Source organism: Trichosurus vulpecula, chromosome 5, assembly GCF_011100635.1.
Source record: "Trichosurus vulpecula isolate mTriVul1 chromosome 5, mTriVul1.pri, whole genome shotgun sequence".
Lineage (NCBI taxonomy): Eukaryota > Metazoa > Chordata > Mammalia > Diprotodontia > Phalangeridae > Trichosurus > Trichosurus vulpecula.
Window position 1 is genome coordinate 19,138,088 of NC_050577.1, and position 17,336 is coordinate 19,155,423.

The 17,336-nt window shown below is 42.4% G+C and overlaps 1 protein-coding gene across 2 annotated transcripts in view; it reads left to right on the forward strand.

The window, feature by feature from the left end:
* The window catches only part of TAX1BP1 (Tax1 binding protein 1), a 68,817-nt gene that overhangs the window by 34,244 nt on the left and 17,237 nt on the right, over nucleotides 1–17,336 (forward strand). For both annotated transcript variants that reach the window (XM_036758706.1, XM_036758707.1), the window contains exons 6-13: nucleotides 712–860; nucleotides 943–1,033; nucleotides 6,199–6,384; nucleotides 8,445–8,669; nucleotides 9,372–9,518; nucleotides 10,601–10,694; nucleotides 12,906–13,024; nucleotides 15,466–15,591. In XM_036758706.1, the coding sequence (XP_036614601.1) occupies nucleotides 712–860; nucleotides 943–1,033; nucleotides 6,199–6,384; nucleotides 8,445–8,669; nucleotides 9,372–9,518; nucleotides 10,601–10,694; nucleotides 12,906–13,024; nucleotides 15,466–15,591 (1,137 nt within the window). The remainder of the gene's footprint in view (nucleotides 1–711; nucleotides 861–942; nucleotides 1,034–6,198; nucleotides 6,385–8,444; nucleotides 8,670–9,371; nucleotides 9,519–10,600; nucleotides 10,695–12,905; nucleotides 13,025–15,465; nucleotides 15,592–17,336) is intronic.

A 17,336-nucleotide genomic window follows, 5' to 3' on the forward strand; every position in this document is an offset into this window, starting at 1 on the left:
ACTGCATCAATGTTTGTCTTGTTTTTTTCCCTTAGCTTTAGCCAAAAGGAAAGAATGGATTAGTGGTTTATTTTTCCTCTACTGGAATGTCAAATTCTTTTCCAGTTTTCATAAAATAAATTAGGATCTTTTATTTAATAACCTTCCATTTGTTCTTCAGCTTATTCATGAAAACTTCAAACTACAATTTAATGTACTCAATTTGACAATTATTTTCTTTGTTGGACCTTTACTTTTCCTTAAAATTTATTTAGAACAGTATTGATAAATTTGCATTGTTGCTAAGTGACTTGATGCAATTCTGTTATTAATAATACATACTTAAGGAGGGGGGCGTAGGATGTTAATGATTCAGATATTCATCCAAAACCACATGCTTTTGCCACCTGGTTCAACTTTTTCTATCTTGCACCTTTGTAGAAAAGCTCGCCATGAAAAACAGTATTGATATTCATTTCCTTCTCCCTTCTAATGCCTGCCCTCTGCTGGAGAAAAGAGTGAAATGATACAAAGCTGCAGGACAGGATGGGCATGGGTGGGTAATATATCAGTTTATAGAAACCATGTTGTAATCATTTAGGTGGTAAAATGGGTGTTTCAACATAAGTGCTCCCTGTGAAGATTTACTGCTCTAATATTTTAAAAAAATCTGTGATTTAATTTTTGCATTGGAAGTACTTCCCTGATTCTCGTAAATACCTTGTTCCAAAGGGTCTTGTTGAAGCATCACAAAATCTAAAAATGGAAAATGAAGAGCTTGAGAAAAAACACAGTGAAGCAGCTTCAAAAGTTCTCCAGCTGGAGGAAGATCTTGTGACTGTTACCCAGAGAGCTATCACAAAGGAGACTGAACTGGACAGGTATGGAGGGTGGCCGATCGCGACTTCTTTCTTTTCAGAAGTGATCTCTTCTCTTGTTTAACTTGACTTGATATTTTCTTAGTTTGAAAGACAAACTCAAGAAAGTAACACTTGAAAAAGAGCAGCTAGAATGTCAGCTGAAGACCGAAAAGGATGAGAAGGAGCTTTATAAGGTAATTTATTTTTTTCATCTTCCTCCTTAATAATAATTAAATTTGAGATTTTAGAGAACTAGGTAGCATGCTTAATTAATATATGTAGTTGTGAGAGAGGTAATCTGTTTTTAAACAGTAACTCATAAATTAAAATGAATATCATGTTGAAAGTAGTCACCGTGGGAGATTGTATTTATTCCATGGATGCTATTATTTCTCAGGGTTTTTGGGAGTAGCTTTTTTACCAGTACCTTTAGAGCCTAAAATTGTAACGTTGACGCTTTAAAGATGGAAACTTTAGAGATTATTTTGTCTGACTTTTTCATCGCTGCTGTAGATGCAAAGACTCCTCAATAATTAGAGATCACCTTTATAAAGCACTGATAGGGCAGTGAAGCACTTAATGTAGATTGGCTCGTTTGAGCAGACTTGGATTCTCTTTCCATTTCACCAGATTGCTTTCTCTGTGTCACTTAAAAAAACCCCAACATTCCCTCATGGTGACAAATCTTTTCCTTTGTGGGTGGATTTCTTTTTCAAGTCAAATCATTAATAGCTAAGACTGGTGAGTAAAGTGGACATTGAAGCCAAAGAATTTTTATTGGTCAAAAATGAAATTGATTTTTTTGCTTAGCTTTTCATTTCTTTGGAAGGAAGTTCTAAGAGCAGTCCCACCAATGCTTTCAGCAGTGGCAGTATCATTGGAGTCAGTGATTATGCCCTGAAAGGTGAAGTTTTGGAAGGATGGTGGTCGGTGTGATGTTGCAGTTCTGGTAGATTGTTTTGGGAATTAGGGTGTAGTGTCCTCTATGAGGAGACAAAGATGAGATATTGAACCCCCCAAAGGAATGGCTCAGAGGAGATCTGTTTGTCTAAGGTGATTGAAGCACTGTGTAGTGTTGGGAGCCCTTGCTCTTTGTAGGATGTGCTTGTTTTGTTTCTGTAGCCTCATGGTTTAGCATATGGTAGTAGGAACTTAATTAATGCTTGTTGGTTGATTTGTTATGCACATGCGCAGACACACACACACACACACATACACACTCTGCTTAAAATGTATTGGTAAATGATTAAATTCCCCGGAATTTAAAGAGAAGTCAATGGAAAAATCATTCTTAGTTTTTCGAACTACATGTTATTATGGAAGAGCTCATGCACGGAACGGGCTGCTGGAGAAGGGATGCTGAATTCAGTTAGAACTAAACAGCTTTTGAAGAAGATGAATACCATGAACTGTAAATTCCCCATTTGGGGAATGGGGGAAGCAGCAAGTGTTTATTGATCACCTACTATGTGTCAGACACTGCGCTAAGCGCTTTTACAGACATTGTCTTAACTGAACCTCACAATAACCCTGTGACGTGGGTGCTAATGTGACCCCCGATTTACATATCAGATATTACATATCTGACTTGCCCAGAATCACACAGCTAATAAGTATCAGAGGCCAGCTCTGAACTCAGAGCTTTCTGATTCCAGGCCTAGTGCTGTGTTCCACCAAGCCACCTAGCTACTTCTTATAGTTAATCACCACAACACTTTTGTGAGCTGAAATGATGTTTGTGTACCTGTCTAATTTGAAAATTTTAACATTGTTTTTGTTTTAATACAAACAGCAAAAAATTTCACACAGGATTTTTGGTTTGTTCATTCATTTTAGTCATGTGCAACTCTTCAGTGACTCCATTTGGGGCTTCCTTGGTAGAGATCCTGGATTGGCTTGCCATTTCCTTCTCCAGCTCATGTTACAGATGAGGAAACTGAGGCAAACAGGGTTAAATGACTTGCCCAGGTAGTAAGCGCCTGAGGCCAGATTTGAACTCCGGTCTTCCTGAGTTTAGGCCCAGCCCTCTATCTACTGCCATAATGCCTAGCTGCTTTAGTTAGGTGGGAGTAATTTTAGATTAAATAGCCCAGTCTGAGTTGGGCAGCACAAGTGTTCTAAAGCAAGTGCTTGAATTATCTAGGTAGTAGGAAGTGTACGTACCTGAGAACACCAGTGATGACAGAGAGAAACTGGCAGTCTGTTCTTAGGAAGTGGAAAGAACAGTGTTGCCTGGGAGGGTTTTCCTCTTTCCTCCTCTGTGTGAAGTACCTCCTTTTTCTTTCCTTTATTCTCTCCCTGATACAGGTTTTAGTGGAGGCTTCAGAGGGTTGCCAGTCTGAGAGGAAGCTCACAGTGTTCTTGTCCTGTTTCCTTGTAGGGAGCACAGCTGGTTCTTGGGTTACGCCTTGTTCTTTTGCTTCCCTGACTTTCTCTAGGTGCCCTGCCCTGCACCCCATCAGGATTGTTGATGCTCCTGAACTATAGTGGGTCTTCACAGGAAGCCCCCCCCAGGGCTCTCTCCCTTTGCCCTTCTAGACACCGGATGGCTGCAGCCTCTCCTGGTTTATTGCAGGTTATTTCCCTTCACATACTCTGGGTGCCAGCACAATGAGCCCCTTGGTTCTTCCCTGACTGCTGCATTCTACTCCCTACCTAGGGCCTTTGCTTTGGCTACCCTCCACACCTAGAATAGCCTCCTTTTGCCCTCTGCTACTTAGAATTGCATCTCTTTCCATGGGTCAGTTTACTGGCCATACCATGGCCATACGTGGCCTGTCTTCATTTCCTCCCATTTGCTGATAGTCTCTCCCTACCCTCATGCCCCAATAATCGCTTTGTAATTAAAAAAAAATTTATCATGTATCAACTTATGGTATGTTGATTGTGTGGAACACAAGCTCTTTGAAGCCAATGATATGATTCTCTCTGCTCCCTTCTAGTGGAGCTTCATATGTGCTTGTGGAGTTGTATTGGCAACCAAAAATGGGCTCCTTAGCACTTAGTCAACAAGTGCCCTTGACTAGTTTGGCTTTTTCCCCTGAACTGAATGCTGTTTGTATCTTGGACTGGAGTAAGCTTGTCGACCCCTTCGCCTTGCTTCCCTTGCTTAAGCTGATGGAGGGGGCCTGTGCTTTTCTGGTCGACCCCTTCGCCTTGCTTGGGCAGATTGGGGGGGGGCCTGTGCTTTCCCCGGCGTGCCTTGCACCCCCGCGGAAGCTGGATGGTTAAAGAGCAGCTCCCGTTGGAACCAGAGGCAGTTACAGCTACAGTTACAGCTCCCGTTGGAGCCAGAGGCAGTTACAGTTACAGTTACAGTTACAGTTACAGCCACAGACACAGCCACAGCTGAAGCAGGAGCTGCCAGTAGCAGAGCTGACCTACGGGAGGAAGCTGAACAAAGACTTCAGGCCAGTGGGTAATCTTATTACCATAGAGGGGGAAGCATGATTTTGCTTTACGCAATCATGCTTCTCTGTAGCCTCCTGGTTACTCTTTCAAGGCGTACTTATTGGGCCTGGAAGCCTTTGATCAATATATCAAAATGGGGTTGCTGGTTCATGGGTTGGTTACTGTGGAGCCTAAATATATGTTTTGATTCTTTTGCCTTCTACTTTGAGAGTTTCTTATATCCGGCGGTTCCGAACATTTCAGACATGTTTATGATCCTCTTTGAGATTATAAACTCTGCCCTCCTAATACAGGAGTGAATGAAAGGGAAGGACTGGGCATCTTCCCCTGTTATTCATTTGCTACTTCCTGCTGTAACAGGAGACACCAACATGGGTGTTGGGGAAAATACCCATGATGCTCACCTTTTCTGTTAATATGTTTAACATTTCCTTTAGCAAGCCTAAAATGGCTATTGTTGTTAATTGCCATTTGCTGGGCACTATGCCAAGCATTGGGGACACAAGACAGAGTGACAGGCCTGCCCTCAGAACTTTCTTCTCAGGGGTATACTCCTCATCTCTAGGTGATAACCCTACCTTTCTCTTTAAGGTCATTGTGAGGATCAGATGACAGCCTGCTTGAAAAATCGATGTAGGGTTTAAAGCTGGATCATCTGTCTATGCAGTTGTCCTTTCTCTCCCCCTTGGGCCTTGGTGCAGTGCTAGGCCCATCATTTTTGGAGGTAGCCTGGTAATGGCTCCCTGGGCTCTGAGACTTAGCAGTTCTTGGGTTGCCCTTTGTGTCTGTGGGCGAGTAACACTGTCCCTCCCCCTTATTTTCCTTCTCTGGCTCATGGAGGTTGTGGTGGGGAAATGAGTTTAAATTTCGAAGCTCCATTTAAGAGGGAACAGAGAGGCTGGTGGTGTGGCGGCCCCTGAGATTTCTCCATAGACATCTGGAGAATCAGGGCTGTAGGCAGAGCAGCTCTGCTGTGTTGTCATGCCTTCCGTGGGCTCCTGCTGCATACTCCACACAAAGCTAGGGGCTTGGCGCTCTAGGGCTCTCGAGGTATAAACCCTGAGAGGCTTCTCCAGACTTTGTTATGTTCAGTCAGTTCAGAACTGACTCCCCTAGTTCTGGGTTGGCCTAGAACGCTTGGAAAGGAGCACCCAACTTCATTAGATTTCATAAAGGACCCCAACTCTAGTTTTAGAGGTAAGGAAGCTGAAGCCTAAGAAAGCCAAGCTGAGATTGCGCCTAATTGCATGGTGGAGCCATGACTAGACTCTAGCCTCTTGCAGTGTTCCCATAGAAAATCTTGGTGATTCATCAGTTCATAGGAGCTCAGTTATGTCATTAGGTAATTCTTCTAATGGCATTATACAACCAGACCACTGATTAACTTGTTTCTATTAGAATATGCATTCCTATTTAGGATGCTTCGGACATTTTTTTACCTCTATTGCTATGATACTGGGGCCTCTGAGCTCTCCTGCCCCCACTCCTCTCACGTTGTGGGATAAGGAACTTTTCCTATTCAAGCCTCTTTTGATGGCCCCCATGGCCTGGTTTTCAGCTGTATGGGGAGAAGGTTAGAGATGAGGCCTCAGGGGTATTGAGGTAAAGATATTTGGGGTCAGTTGCTGTGGAGGCTTAGCTGTGGGGTGGGCCCAAATACAGGATGAGATGTAGAACTGCTACCTGGGGGGTAAAGGGGGTCTTTCCAGTTCTTTGCCAGAAAAAAGAGGAAGTATAGGAAAACCCCAAGTGTGGGGGTGGGGGCGGGGGGAAGGATGGGGGAAGGCAAAGAACCTTTCATTAGATTTAGAAATAGACATGTCTGATTTTGACAGATGAGGAGACTACGGCCACAGTGCCCAAGGTCAGTCCTCATTTGTGGCAAAGCTGGATTCAAGGACAGGTTTCCAAGTGACTGCCCTGGTTACATGTCCACTTGTTGTTCTAGGTCCACTTGAAGAACACAGAAATAGAGAACACCAAGCTCGTCACAGAGGTCCAGACTTTAAAGAATTTAGATGGGAACAAGGAGAATGTGATTGCTCATTACAAGGAGGAGGTGGGCTGGCTGCAGCGCTGCGTGGCCGAAAAGGAAAACCTGCAGCGAGCCTTCCTGCTGACAGCCTCAAACAAAGTGAGTGGGTCTGTCCAGTTGTGCCTGAAGGGACCACGGCCATCCTTCTGTCAGTGATAGAGGGATAAGACACTGAATGGGTTATGAGGGCCTGAAATGATGTCGTGGACATCAGAGAAAGTTCGTGCTAACAGCTCATTCAGTATATATTGTAGATTTTTATTTCTTGGGGTTACCAGAGGCAAGGCACTATGTTGGCCTTCTCCTCATCTGTAAGGTCATTGAACTACTTACTTTCCAGAGTTATGAGGAAAGTTATTTGTAAACTGCAATATATTAATTTGTTTTGTTATGTAATAATAACACAAGGAAGAATTTTCATGACATGTTTAACCTTTCGACATTTGGTTTTTAGTTATAGCCTCATGACTAATCTTAATTTTTTGTCAGTTTTCAGTCCTTGTATTTATTATTTTATAGCATGGATTTGTAACCAATTCCCTAGTAGAAAATTTATCACTCAGTCATTAGTTTACTAGGGCAGTTAGGTGGCGCCATAGTGCGTAGAACTCCGGGCCTGGAGTCAGAAAGACTTGAGTTCAAATTGGACCTCAGACACTTACTAGCTTTGTGACCCTGCGCAAGTCACTTCACCCTGTTTGCCTAAGTTTCCTCATCTGTAAAATAAGCTGGAGAAGGAAATAGCAAACCAGTCCTATGTTTTTGCCAAGAAAACCCCAAACGGAGGCACGAAGAGTTGGACACAAGTAAATAAGTGAACAACAGATGTTACTTTACTGGGCCTCAGTTAGACTTAGGGTGGGCAGGTTCAAAACCTATTTTGGATCAAACTGTAACAACTTGGAAGGTATTTCATAGACGTAATAAAAATTGAAGGTTTGCTGTTATTTAGATTGATGATAATAAAGGCGATAGATAATAAAAGCTAACCGCTGTGACTCCAGTTATGATGGCAATAGTTGTCTTCATTTTCTTATTGTAAAATGATAAGGAAGGATGTGAAAGAAGTGGGAAGATGAATGTATCATGGGACCTCGGAGACCGTGATGTCCAAGCCCTTCAGGAGCCTGAAAGCTTGTGAGATGAAACAATTTACTGGAGGTTACGTAGATAGTGAGTAATGGTGGTGGTTAACTCTAGGTCCACTGGTCTGGTTCTTTTTTCACCCTATTGCTGTTGCCTTATATGTTAGGCAATATATTAGTAAAAACCTTTGGCAAAAAGTTTTTGTACTTCTAAAGCAGCTGCACGGTGTTCCTCACTGGCCTTAAGCAGTCCTGCAGCTGATCATCTGGCTGGCCTAGGTGCTCTGCTCAGAATGCGGAATGTGGCTGGAGAAATGGAGGTCATCCTGCTTCAGGGCATCGTTGTAAGGACATTGTAAGGCGATAGTTTGGAGGGGCATTGGAAAATCATTGGAAAAGAAGTCTTCTAGAGAAGTGAGATGCTGGCACTGAGGGGTCCCTTCAAGGCTTGGAGGTCGTTTTGTTGTAATTCTAGTCTCCTGCGTACAGTTGGCATAGAATAGAAGAATGGACAGACACATAACTAGTTGCTTCTTTGTGAAATTTTTCATTTTGCCAGGTTAGTCATCTAGAGTTACATCCAGGGTGAAAGTGTCCATGAACCAGATCCCTGACTGTCACTAGTGGGCTTGATTCAGACCTCACCTCTCCTGATGATCTGCATGACTTGGGTGTCTTGTGTGAAAATGCAGTTGTTGGGCTAGATGCCCTCTGCTGTTTCCTCTAGCTTTTGATCTGTAACTCCGTGGTTCCCATGGATTGGAAGGGCATCAGGGGGCTTATTTTCTTGACATTTTAAAGCTTTTGCTTTCTTAAAAATGAGAGTAGTATTAAGTTTGAAGCAGACATCTTGGTGTTACCTTTGGTGCCACATTACCGTGGAGGTAAAGAGCTGGTGTGTTGAGTTGATAGGAAGAGAAGGTTTGGGGCGTGGATTTTATTGGCTGGAAGTGGTGAGGGTTGGTGGTTGACAGAGAATGGGAAACCTTGCCCTAGATGAAACTTCAGAGATTTTTGTTTAATGTAGATACTTATGGATTGTTTTTGTTTTTTTTTTTGTTTTTTGTTTTTTAGGACGATTCTGCGTATCTGAAAGAACAGCTTCGCAAAGCAGAGGAACAGGTCCAGGCCACTCGGCAAGAAGTTGTGTTTCTGGCCAAAGAGCTGAGTGATGCAGTCAATGTGAGGGATCAGACCATGGCTGATCTTCATAGTGCCCGGCTGGAAAATGAGCAAGTCAAAAAACAGCTGGCGGATGCTGTGGCCAAGCTGAGAGTTGCTGTTGTGAAAAAGCAGCAGGTCAGCCAGCCAGCTTGGAGAATTCATGCTGCTCACAGAATTTTTTGAAAGCTTAAAAAAGAAATACAATGTTCTCCTAAGGCAAATTAGGGTTTAGATCACGACATTCTCTATTTTCATTCTTAGTTCATAAAACCATTTTGCTTTTCTTGAAATTAATTTTGTGGCAGACTACTAGTATTTTCAGCATATTCTTAATGGTTGTTATGACTGGTTCTGTTTTTGAATTAAATTTTTCAGGGGAGAGATTATAATTTTTGTTTGAAATTTCCTGAAACCAGTTTGCATTATTTAGGGTTAGGAATGTTGTAGGCAGAAATTCTTTCTCTGAAAAAAGTACCCCAGCGGGCAGCTAGGTGGCGCAGTGAGTAGAGCACCAGCCCTGGAGTCAGGAGGACCTGAGTTCAAATCCGGCCTCAGACACTTGACACATTTACTAGCTGTGTGACCTTGGGCAAGTCACTTAACCCCAATTGCCCTGCCTTCCCCCTGAAAAAAAAAAAGTACCTAGATGACATGGGTTTTTGGGTCACCTGTAGTTTTTAGTGGATATGTACTTCTGAGATGACTTTACCATTACATTTTGTGCAATGATTTAGTAATTTTTAAAAATATATGTTCTAGAGAACAAATGTGTTTCCAAAGCAAATATCTGGGCTGTTTGTTTCTAAACTTATTTTTATTAAAATCTCCTTCTTAAAGGAGAAAACAGATCCAGTTGAGCAGGACCTGCGCAGAGAGGTGGAAGATCTGAAGCTTCGCCTGCAGATGGCTGCAGACCACTACAGGGAGAAATTCAAGGAGTGCCAGAGGCTCCAAAAGCAAGTGACCCGGCTCTCCGAGCAGGCCGTGAGTGGCTCTGCCGCAGCCTTGCTGAGGGATTTCCTTCAGGCCTCTTTGATGATCACTGATAAAAGCGTGTTTTAATCAGCACAGATATTAAGAACTGCACTAGTTGACCTATGGCTGTATCCTTTCTGGAACTGGGTGGATGTACCTTCCTTTTTTTAACCTGGTACTTGGGATTCCAGATGGGTGAGGACTCAGAAGTCTTACAGATGAGGAGGCTGAGGACTAATGTTGCCCAGGGAGAATGTCACAGGCCTGGGGTGGAGAGTTCTGCCTCTGCCCCTAGTGCTTTGTCCTCTTGGTCTCCTGACCCTGTCAGGGCTGGTCTGGAGCTGGGGCTGTCAGGGCAGCTCATCCATGGGCAGCCAGCCAAGGATGGGAGGAGAGCAGTGGGAGAATGGTGGGGCGATATCCATGGCTGCAGCTTTTCTGTTTTTGATGTCTCAGAGCCTTGGGTACAGCATCTTAGTCACTGTTTCTGCGGAATTGTGAGGCAGAGTTCTTGAGGCAGTAAAGCAATCATCTACACCATTAGTGACCACTTTCCTTCTGTCATGTTGCAAGTAATCATTATGAAGGAAAGCAGGGATTTGGGCTGAGGAGACAGTGCAGGAAGGTAGAATACAGAAGCAGGTCATTGGGGAAAGAGCATTAAGGACATTGCTGCTTTGGAAGGTGTTAGGGACTGTCATTGAGAAGCTTAGGATGTGTAATGTTGGTTTCAAGAGGGAGATCTGTGAAAAGCTCTCCTGACCAGAAGAATGATTTATAAGAGAGACTTGAAACCAGCAGAGCATTTACTTTTCTGCTTGATAAAGTGTGTACAGTAAAGTTACAGTATCAGTTGACAGCCCTTTAATCTTGTAGCATTATCTTTGCTAATCCTTTTGCTACAGTTTTTTTAAAAATTCTTTTGTAATTATTAAAGTAATTAAATTTCTAAGAATTCCTTCACTTACCAGATCGCTTCATGCAAAAATCTCTTTAATTGATTGTATGTATATTTTTAGTGATAATATAAGCATTTAACAATTGTTAAGATATTGAATAGACTACTAATAATGATCTGTCTTTTCATAAAGAAAATTGGGAACCAGCAGAAAGTAACGGATGCCTCAAGCAACACAGAGACCATGGCTAGCTCTCCTGTTAACATCAAATTGCCAGCTGCTACAGGTATCCTTAACCTGTCACGTTTTTATGAATTATCTTTGGCTTGAAAATACCATCTATCTAGAACAATGTAGCAGAGTCAGATAATCAAGTTGTTAGAGCAAAAGGCAAAAGAATTACATGAGATGGTAGAGGGTACAGCTTATCAGCTCTGGCCTGACCCAGTTACATCAGCTGTTGACATTAAAAGGGAAATGGATAAAAGAATAGGTATCCTCACAATCAGTTGGCCTTTCCTACAGAAGTTCATCCAGTGTCCACAAGGAGACCAAAGGAACCTAGAGAGTGCCTTGTCTCCTTGCTGCGCAGTGACATATGGTAGTTAGGTCATCAGTGGGCTTCTGGCTTAAAAACGATAAAACTGCAAACCCAGAACACTTGCTTGGGTAGAGGAGAATGTAGCCTTCAGTGGCTGTCTTCCAGCAAGGTCTCTTCCATTTGTATATCACTGTGACATTTCTGGGAAGGTGAAACAACCTAGTTGGATGCCGTGATGATTAATAAGTGAGACACTAAACTGAACGATGTATGCTCTCTCAGGCTCTTTGCTGCTGTCCTGGAGGGTGTCCAGCAGAGCCAGACAGAAGCGGCATTCCCTAAAGACTGTAGCAGCACCAGCTGCTAGTGCTTGCATCAGACCTTAGGATGAGAGCCATCAGTATTGAAAGCATGTGGCCTAAGTACCTACACAGGGATGCAGCTTGGTGACACAGTAGATAGAGTGCCAGGCCTGGAGTCAGAAAGACCTGAGTTCAGATCTGGCCTCTGTCATTTAGTAGCTGGGTGACCCTGGGCCAGTCACTTCACCCTGTCTGCCGATAAGTCAAATGAGCTGGAGAAGGAAATGGCAGACCGCTTCAGTATCTTTGCTAAGAAAACCCCAAATGAGGTCACAAAGAATTGGACATGACTGAAATGATTCAAAAACAAAACCCACACAGGAAAACAAGTGTCTGTTGCCAGATTTTTCTGTGTGCTAAGATGGACACCTCTTAGAAGTGGTCCATCAGTCTGTAATCTTGGACACACTCACACATAGTAAATAAATTGGGCTCTAAATGGAGTAGGAGGCAGTTGTGGGCTAGATGGCCATGGGAAATTTTAATGACCTCAAGCTTTTCCTTGATACAAAACAAAGGTTGTTTTTTTTTTTGTTTTTTTTTTTTTACTGCTATCTCATGTTTTAACATCACCAGCATTTCCCAGCATAGCCTTTTGTTTGCCTTCCACAGAGCCTTGTCTTATAGCAAGCAGTGAAGAAGGGGGAACGGGTAGGGAATAGCTCAGACCAATCCCACCTATTGGAAGAGCCTGACACTGGAGACAGTGTTTTCCTTGTCCACTGTGCCTGCATTTATGTGTTCATTACATTGCTCATTTCTTACGAACGCCCAAGGACATTCCATCACATTCATAGACCACAGCATGGTGGGCACTGCCCCAGGCAGAGGGTACTCACTTTGCTTCCACTTCTTTACTACTGCACAAAATGTTGCTATAAGTATTTTTATTTCTATTGAGAATGTCAGTATTCTTTTGGTGTGATGGTAACGAAAGGCCACAGTTTCCAGCTACCCAAAGAACTGTGGTTAAATGGGTGGTGGGCATGAATAGGCCGAGACAATGTCAGGAAAGACAGGTGCGGGGAAAGCCATGCAAAGGACTTTATCAGAGAAATACCTAGAACCCAGCCCTTCATGTGAGGAGAACAGCAGCAAGGTCTGGCCCTGTGTTCCATCCTAGTTAGTGACTGTACATAGATCTAGCAGATCTTCTGAGGTGGGGGATTCTGGAGCTGGAGGACATTTATGGGAGGAGAGAGACAGGAATCTAGAGGATGAGCAGTCATGGATGGGGGCTCATGTGTGGGCTGTCAGAGGGAGGATCCGCATGAAAGAAGACCCACGGCCAGTGATGTAGTGAAGTACCTTTATAGCCTTACTTCTGAATTTGTAGGAGCCCAAAGAGGGCTCAAAACTGAGTTTCAATCAAGATAAGTACATCAGAATTTCTGCTTTGTGAGACTTCACATTAAAGTCTTTAAAGTGATGGTGGCAGGCCTAGTAAATCCATGTGTTGCTTTTGACAATGGGCTGACTTTTGGCTACCTAAGCTGTAGTTGGTTAATTTAAGAAGTGAAATGGGAGATTTCTCATCAGCACTTTTTAATTTTTTTTGAAAAATTAAAAATAATTAAAATTTTTTTTTGAACAGTTGGACTTGATACATCTGAGATAATATCTGAGGTGGTGACAAAGGGGCAAGTCTGTGAAATGACCAAAGAAATTGCTGAGAAAACGGAAAAGTACAAGAAATGTAAACAACTACTCTTGGTAAGTTAGCGACTTTGAGAAACTGAACCAGAAGCCAGCTGTGAAGATGCTTCCAGGCACTTCTGTCCCTGCCTTGATGTCTTGCTAATGCAAACTGCTCTTCTCGATGAACATGGGTACTTTAGCCTTAGGCCTGTTATTTTGTTGTGTGGGGTCTTCTCTGGTGCCCATGCAGGTGGTACCCCTGCCACTGTCCCTGGTGCAGCCCTAAGGAGGCCGATGACTCTGTGTGTGGCAGAGATGGGGTGCAAACCTAGGTTTTCCTGACTCTGGGGCTGGCTTCTAGTCATTATGTGATGTTGCCATTCAACCTCTTTTTTTTTTCTTTTAAAAAATGATGTGATGAGGCTTTAAAGAGACACAAGACATTTCTAGTCTCTAGGTGATTTTTTGAAGACAACTTGATAATGATAGTAATAATTTTCATTGATTTAGCACTTTTACGTATTACACATTTTACTTTTAAGCAACTCTGTGAGAAAGATAATGCAAGGACCTCTTCCTATTTTCCAGATGAAGCAGCTGAGCCTCTGAAAGGTTAGGATTTGCCTACAATTACAAATTTAATAAGTGTATGAGGCAGAATTTGAACCCAAGTCTCTCACTTTTCCCATTACACTGTATTGCTCTGATCATAAAACAAGTGAAATCACCATGCTTTGCGTTTCCCTCTATAAAAATTACTTTCTCTTGTATAGAAGACTTGGGAGTCAGGAAGCTTTGGGTTCAAATTTCACTTTTGCCATTGCTCTCTGTGTGACCTTGGGCAAGCCTGTAACTGCCCTGGATCTCAGCCTCCCCATTTAAAAATGATTGGATTTGGTGTCTGCTAAGGCCCCTGTCAGTGTCGTAAACATTTCCTTTTATTTTCAGTTCCAAATTTTCTCCCTCTTTGCACCCTTTCCCCACCCTTTGAGAAGTTAAGAAATATGATACCCATTGTACATAAAAAGTAGGTAAAACACTTCAGACTTAGCCATGATCCGGAGAGAAAAGAAAGCAGGAGAAATAAAGGAAAAACATATGGCTCAGTCTGCACGCTGAGTCCGTCAATTCTCACCCTGGAGATGTTGCTCTAAATACTTTGATTTCTATCAAGAATGTCAGTATTCTTTAGGTGTGATGGTAATGGAAGGCCACAGTCTCTGAGAAACCAGTTTCCAGCCACATTTTTGATCGAGTCCTTTGGAGTTGGGGGGATCACTGCAGTGGTCAGAGTAGCTAAGCCTTTTCACAGTTGAGTGTCATAACGTAACTGTTACTGTGCACAATGTTCCCCTGGTTCTGCTCACTTCATTTTGCATCATTTCATGTGAGTCCTCCCATGATAACATGGCTAGTAATATTTCCAGTTACATTTCTACTAGTTTTTACATAAATGAAATGTTTTTATGTTAGATGACATTTTTTCAGTTCAAAGTGGTGTGCAGAATTAATCAGTGAGTTGGCCCCATTTGCAAAAAGTGAAAGGTGGCTTGTTGTCAGGGGATGTTCTAGCATCCTACACTGATCCTTTTGGATCATGCCGAATTTTTAGTTTTGCTCCCTTCCTGACAATCTGTCAGCTTGGATTTATTGGGTGTTCTTCACTGAGATGGATGGAGGCTTCCTTTTTCCCCTTTCTGTTCCCTTAGAAAAGGGGTCACATTGGAGGACAACAGAAAAGTATTGCTCTGCATCTTAAGAGGATGTGGTCCTCATTTATGCAGTCATACTCTAAAGTAGCCAATAGGGCCTACATTAATACCGTGCTCTCTAGTAATTCGTTTAAGGTGCAGTTTCATCATGTAAGAAGTCTCAAAGTCTGATAGATAGTGGTTGAAATAAATCTTGCCTTTTGACACATCCTCTGGGTGGCCCCAGCAGATCACCAAACTTCTCAGTGCCCCATGGAAATATCTAAGACAACAGCTTTCAGCACAGGTGTCATAGAAACAGTTGCCTCCACTGATGAAGTCCCTGATCTTTTCTCTCCACCCCCACCACAGTGACCACTTTAGAATGATGCCTTCAAGAGGGAGTCAGCTGATCTGGTCACCATCTGGTCCTAGAGTTTCACTCAACCCAGCAGCCACGCTTGACACTTCCATCTCCTTTGGAGATCTTAGGTTTGAGAATCATTCTCAGTATCTTGGTCTGTTGAGGTAGTTAAAATGCCCCCTTGAATGGAAAACTTGCTTAGGTGGTACACTGTGTCATGGAAAGACTTGGAGGTGGATTGGAAACTGTTCATCTAACCAGGTGGGATAAACCAGAAGGTGAGTGACCCATCTGTAAACAACAGCCCTTTCTGTGTAGTTGGCTGGTTGGTTGGGTTGGGTTTTTTTTTGTGTCTTAAATATAGGCATAATTAGTCAGAAATCCAGTTGATAGTTACTTTATTCAGATAATTCAAACGGCACAAATGATTAACCAAAATCAAAATGATCTGTGTCTTATAGGATGAGAGGGCTAAATGTAGCAGCTATGCTGATGAACTTGCCAGACTGGAGCTGAAGTGGAAGGAGCAGGTGAAGATCAGCGAGGAAGCAAAGCTGCGCCTTGCTGAAGTGGAGGACCAATATAAAGTCAGTGTGGTCCCTGTTTTGTTGTTTGTTAGTAGTATGTTTAGTACTATTATTCTATCCATCTATCATATCTATCTCTCCTGCCCTTTACTCATAAAAGATAGATCTGAGTCAGAGTGGTGAAAATGAGTGGGTGTTATTGACTTGTTCCTCTAATCCTCTTTGTGCTAATGTTGAACATTCACTATTCTGTGGTTCACTGTAATATTAGGAAACATGGGTGTCCCTTTCATTTCTTACAGAGCTTTGTGTTTAGGAACACTGGGCCAGTACCTTTTACAGGGTGTCCCAAAATGCTTTGTGCAGTTTTCAGCTTTGATTACTCACAGTGGCATGAAGACTTTTAGAGATATCTTGGATGTCCAGGGTCATTCTGTCCCCTGGATGCCTATTTTATATGTGGCACTACTTGGATCATAAATTACATAGTGAAAATCTGTGGGGAGAGAGAAGAGGAAGGGGGAGAAAATTTGGAACTCAAAAACTTGTGGAACTGAGTGTTGTAAACTAAAAAAAATATATTAAAAAAAAGATTATGGTGAATACCAAAAAAAAAAATCTGAATTTAATTCTTCACAAATAAGAATTCATTCGAATTGTCCATGCTTATGACTACCATCTTTTAACTAATTATAATCGAACCACAAATGAAAAAATACATCACCATCAATTGATTCCCTGAAGCAAATTAGCTATCTTATAATTTTAAGAATTTCAGTTTTTTGCACTTGGTGTTTTCTGTGTGAAGACAAGAAGTATTTGAGGAAAAAGTATTTGAATATACACTATACGACAAATTAAAGTGTAGTTAAATTTACGGATAAATGTTAGGAAAGATTTTAAGATTGTCTTAAGGACCTCCTATTTATTACAGACTTCGCCAGGTGAACTGTTCAACCATGAAATTGTGGAAATTTGATGAAGCCATGATTGAGCATTCTGTGTTGAACCTGTATCTGTTTTTTTAGAATGGTAGCTAACTTCTTGTGAAATTATTCAGCTGTGATAGCTGAAATGAGGTTTTTTATTTTATTTGAGTGTGTATTGGCATGATTTATTTGAAAATTAGAGAGCCTACCAATGGTGTAAAATACGTGGTAAGAATAAAAGGTGTACCTACACCACCTGATTCTTATCCACAGGGAGCTTGTACTCTCAGGATCAGCACAAGGCGTGCGCGCGCGCGCGCGCGCGCGTGTGTGTGTGTGTGTGTGTGTGTGTGTGTGTGTGTGTGTTTGTGCGTGTGCACCCCTGTGGGTCAGGTGCTTTTGGTGTATGGTGGTTGAACACTTACCTTGCTCCCTGGAGGATTTGGTCTTGCTTCTGGCTCTAGGAAGAAGGCCATGCTAATGTGAGGCGGTTGTTGTGACAAGGCATTCCCTTCTAAGCAGATGGAGGATTGTTGTATGCAGGCAAAGCCTCTTATTAGGAGTTTGGGGAAGTTTTGGGGAGGTAGGTTGGGGTCAGATTATATAAGGCTTAAGTGTTGGATTTCATTTAATGTAGACAGTGAGGGGAACCATGGAAGATTGAGAAAATCGGGACAGCACTTTTGGAATGTTTATCTGATAGCAGTGCAGAGGTTGATTTGAAATGGTAGAGTCTAGAAAAAAAGAGCAGGGGAACTACATGTCTGAGGCAAGATTTGAAGTCAGATCTTCCTGATTACAGGCCTAGCACTGTCTCCAGAGTGCCAACTTGGTGTTAGGCTTTTTTGTAATCTGGAGTGAAGTCATATAGATCTG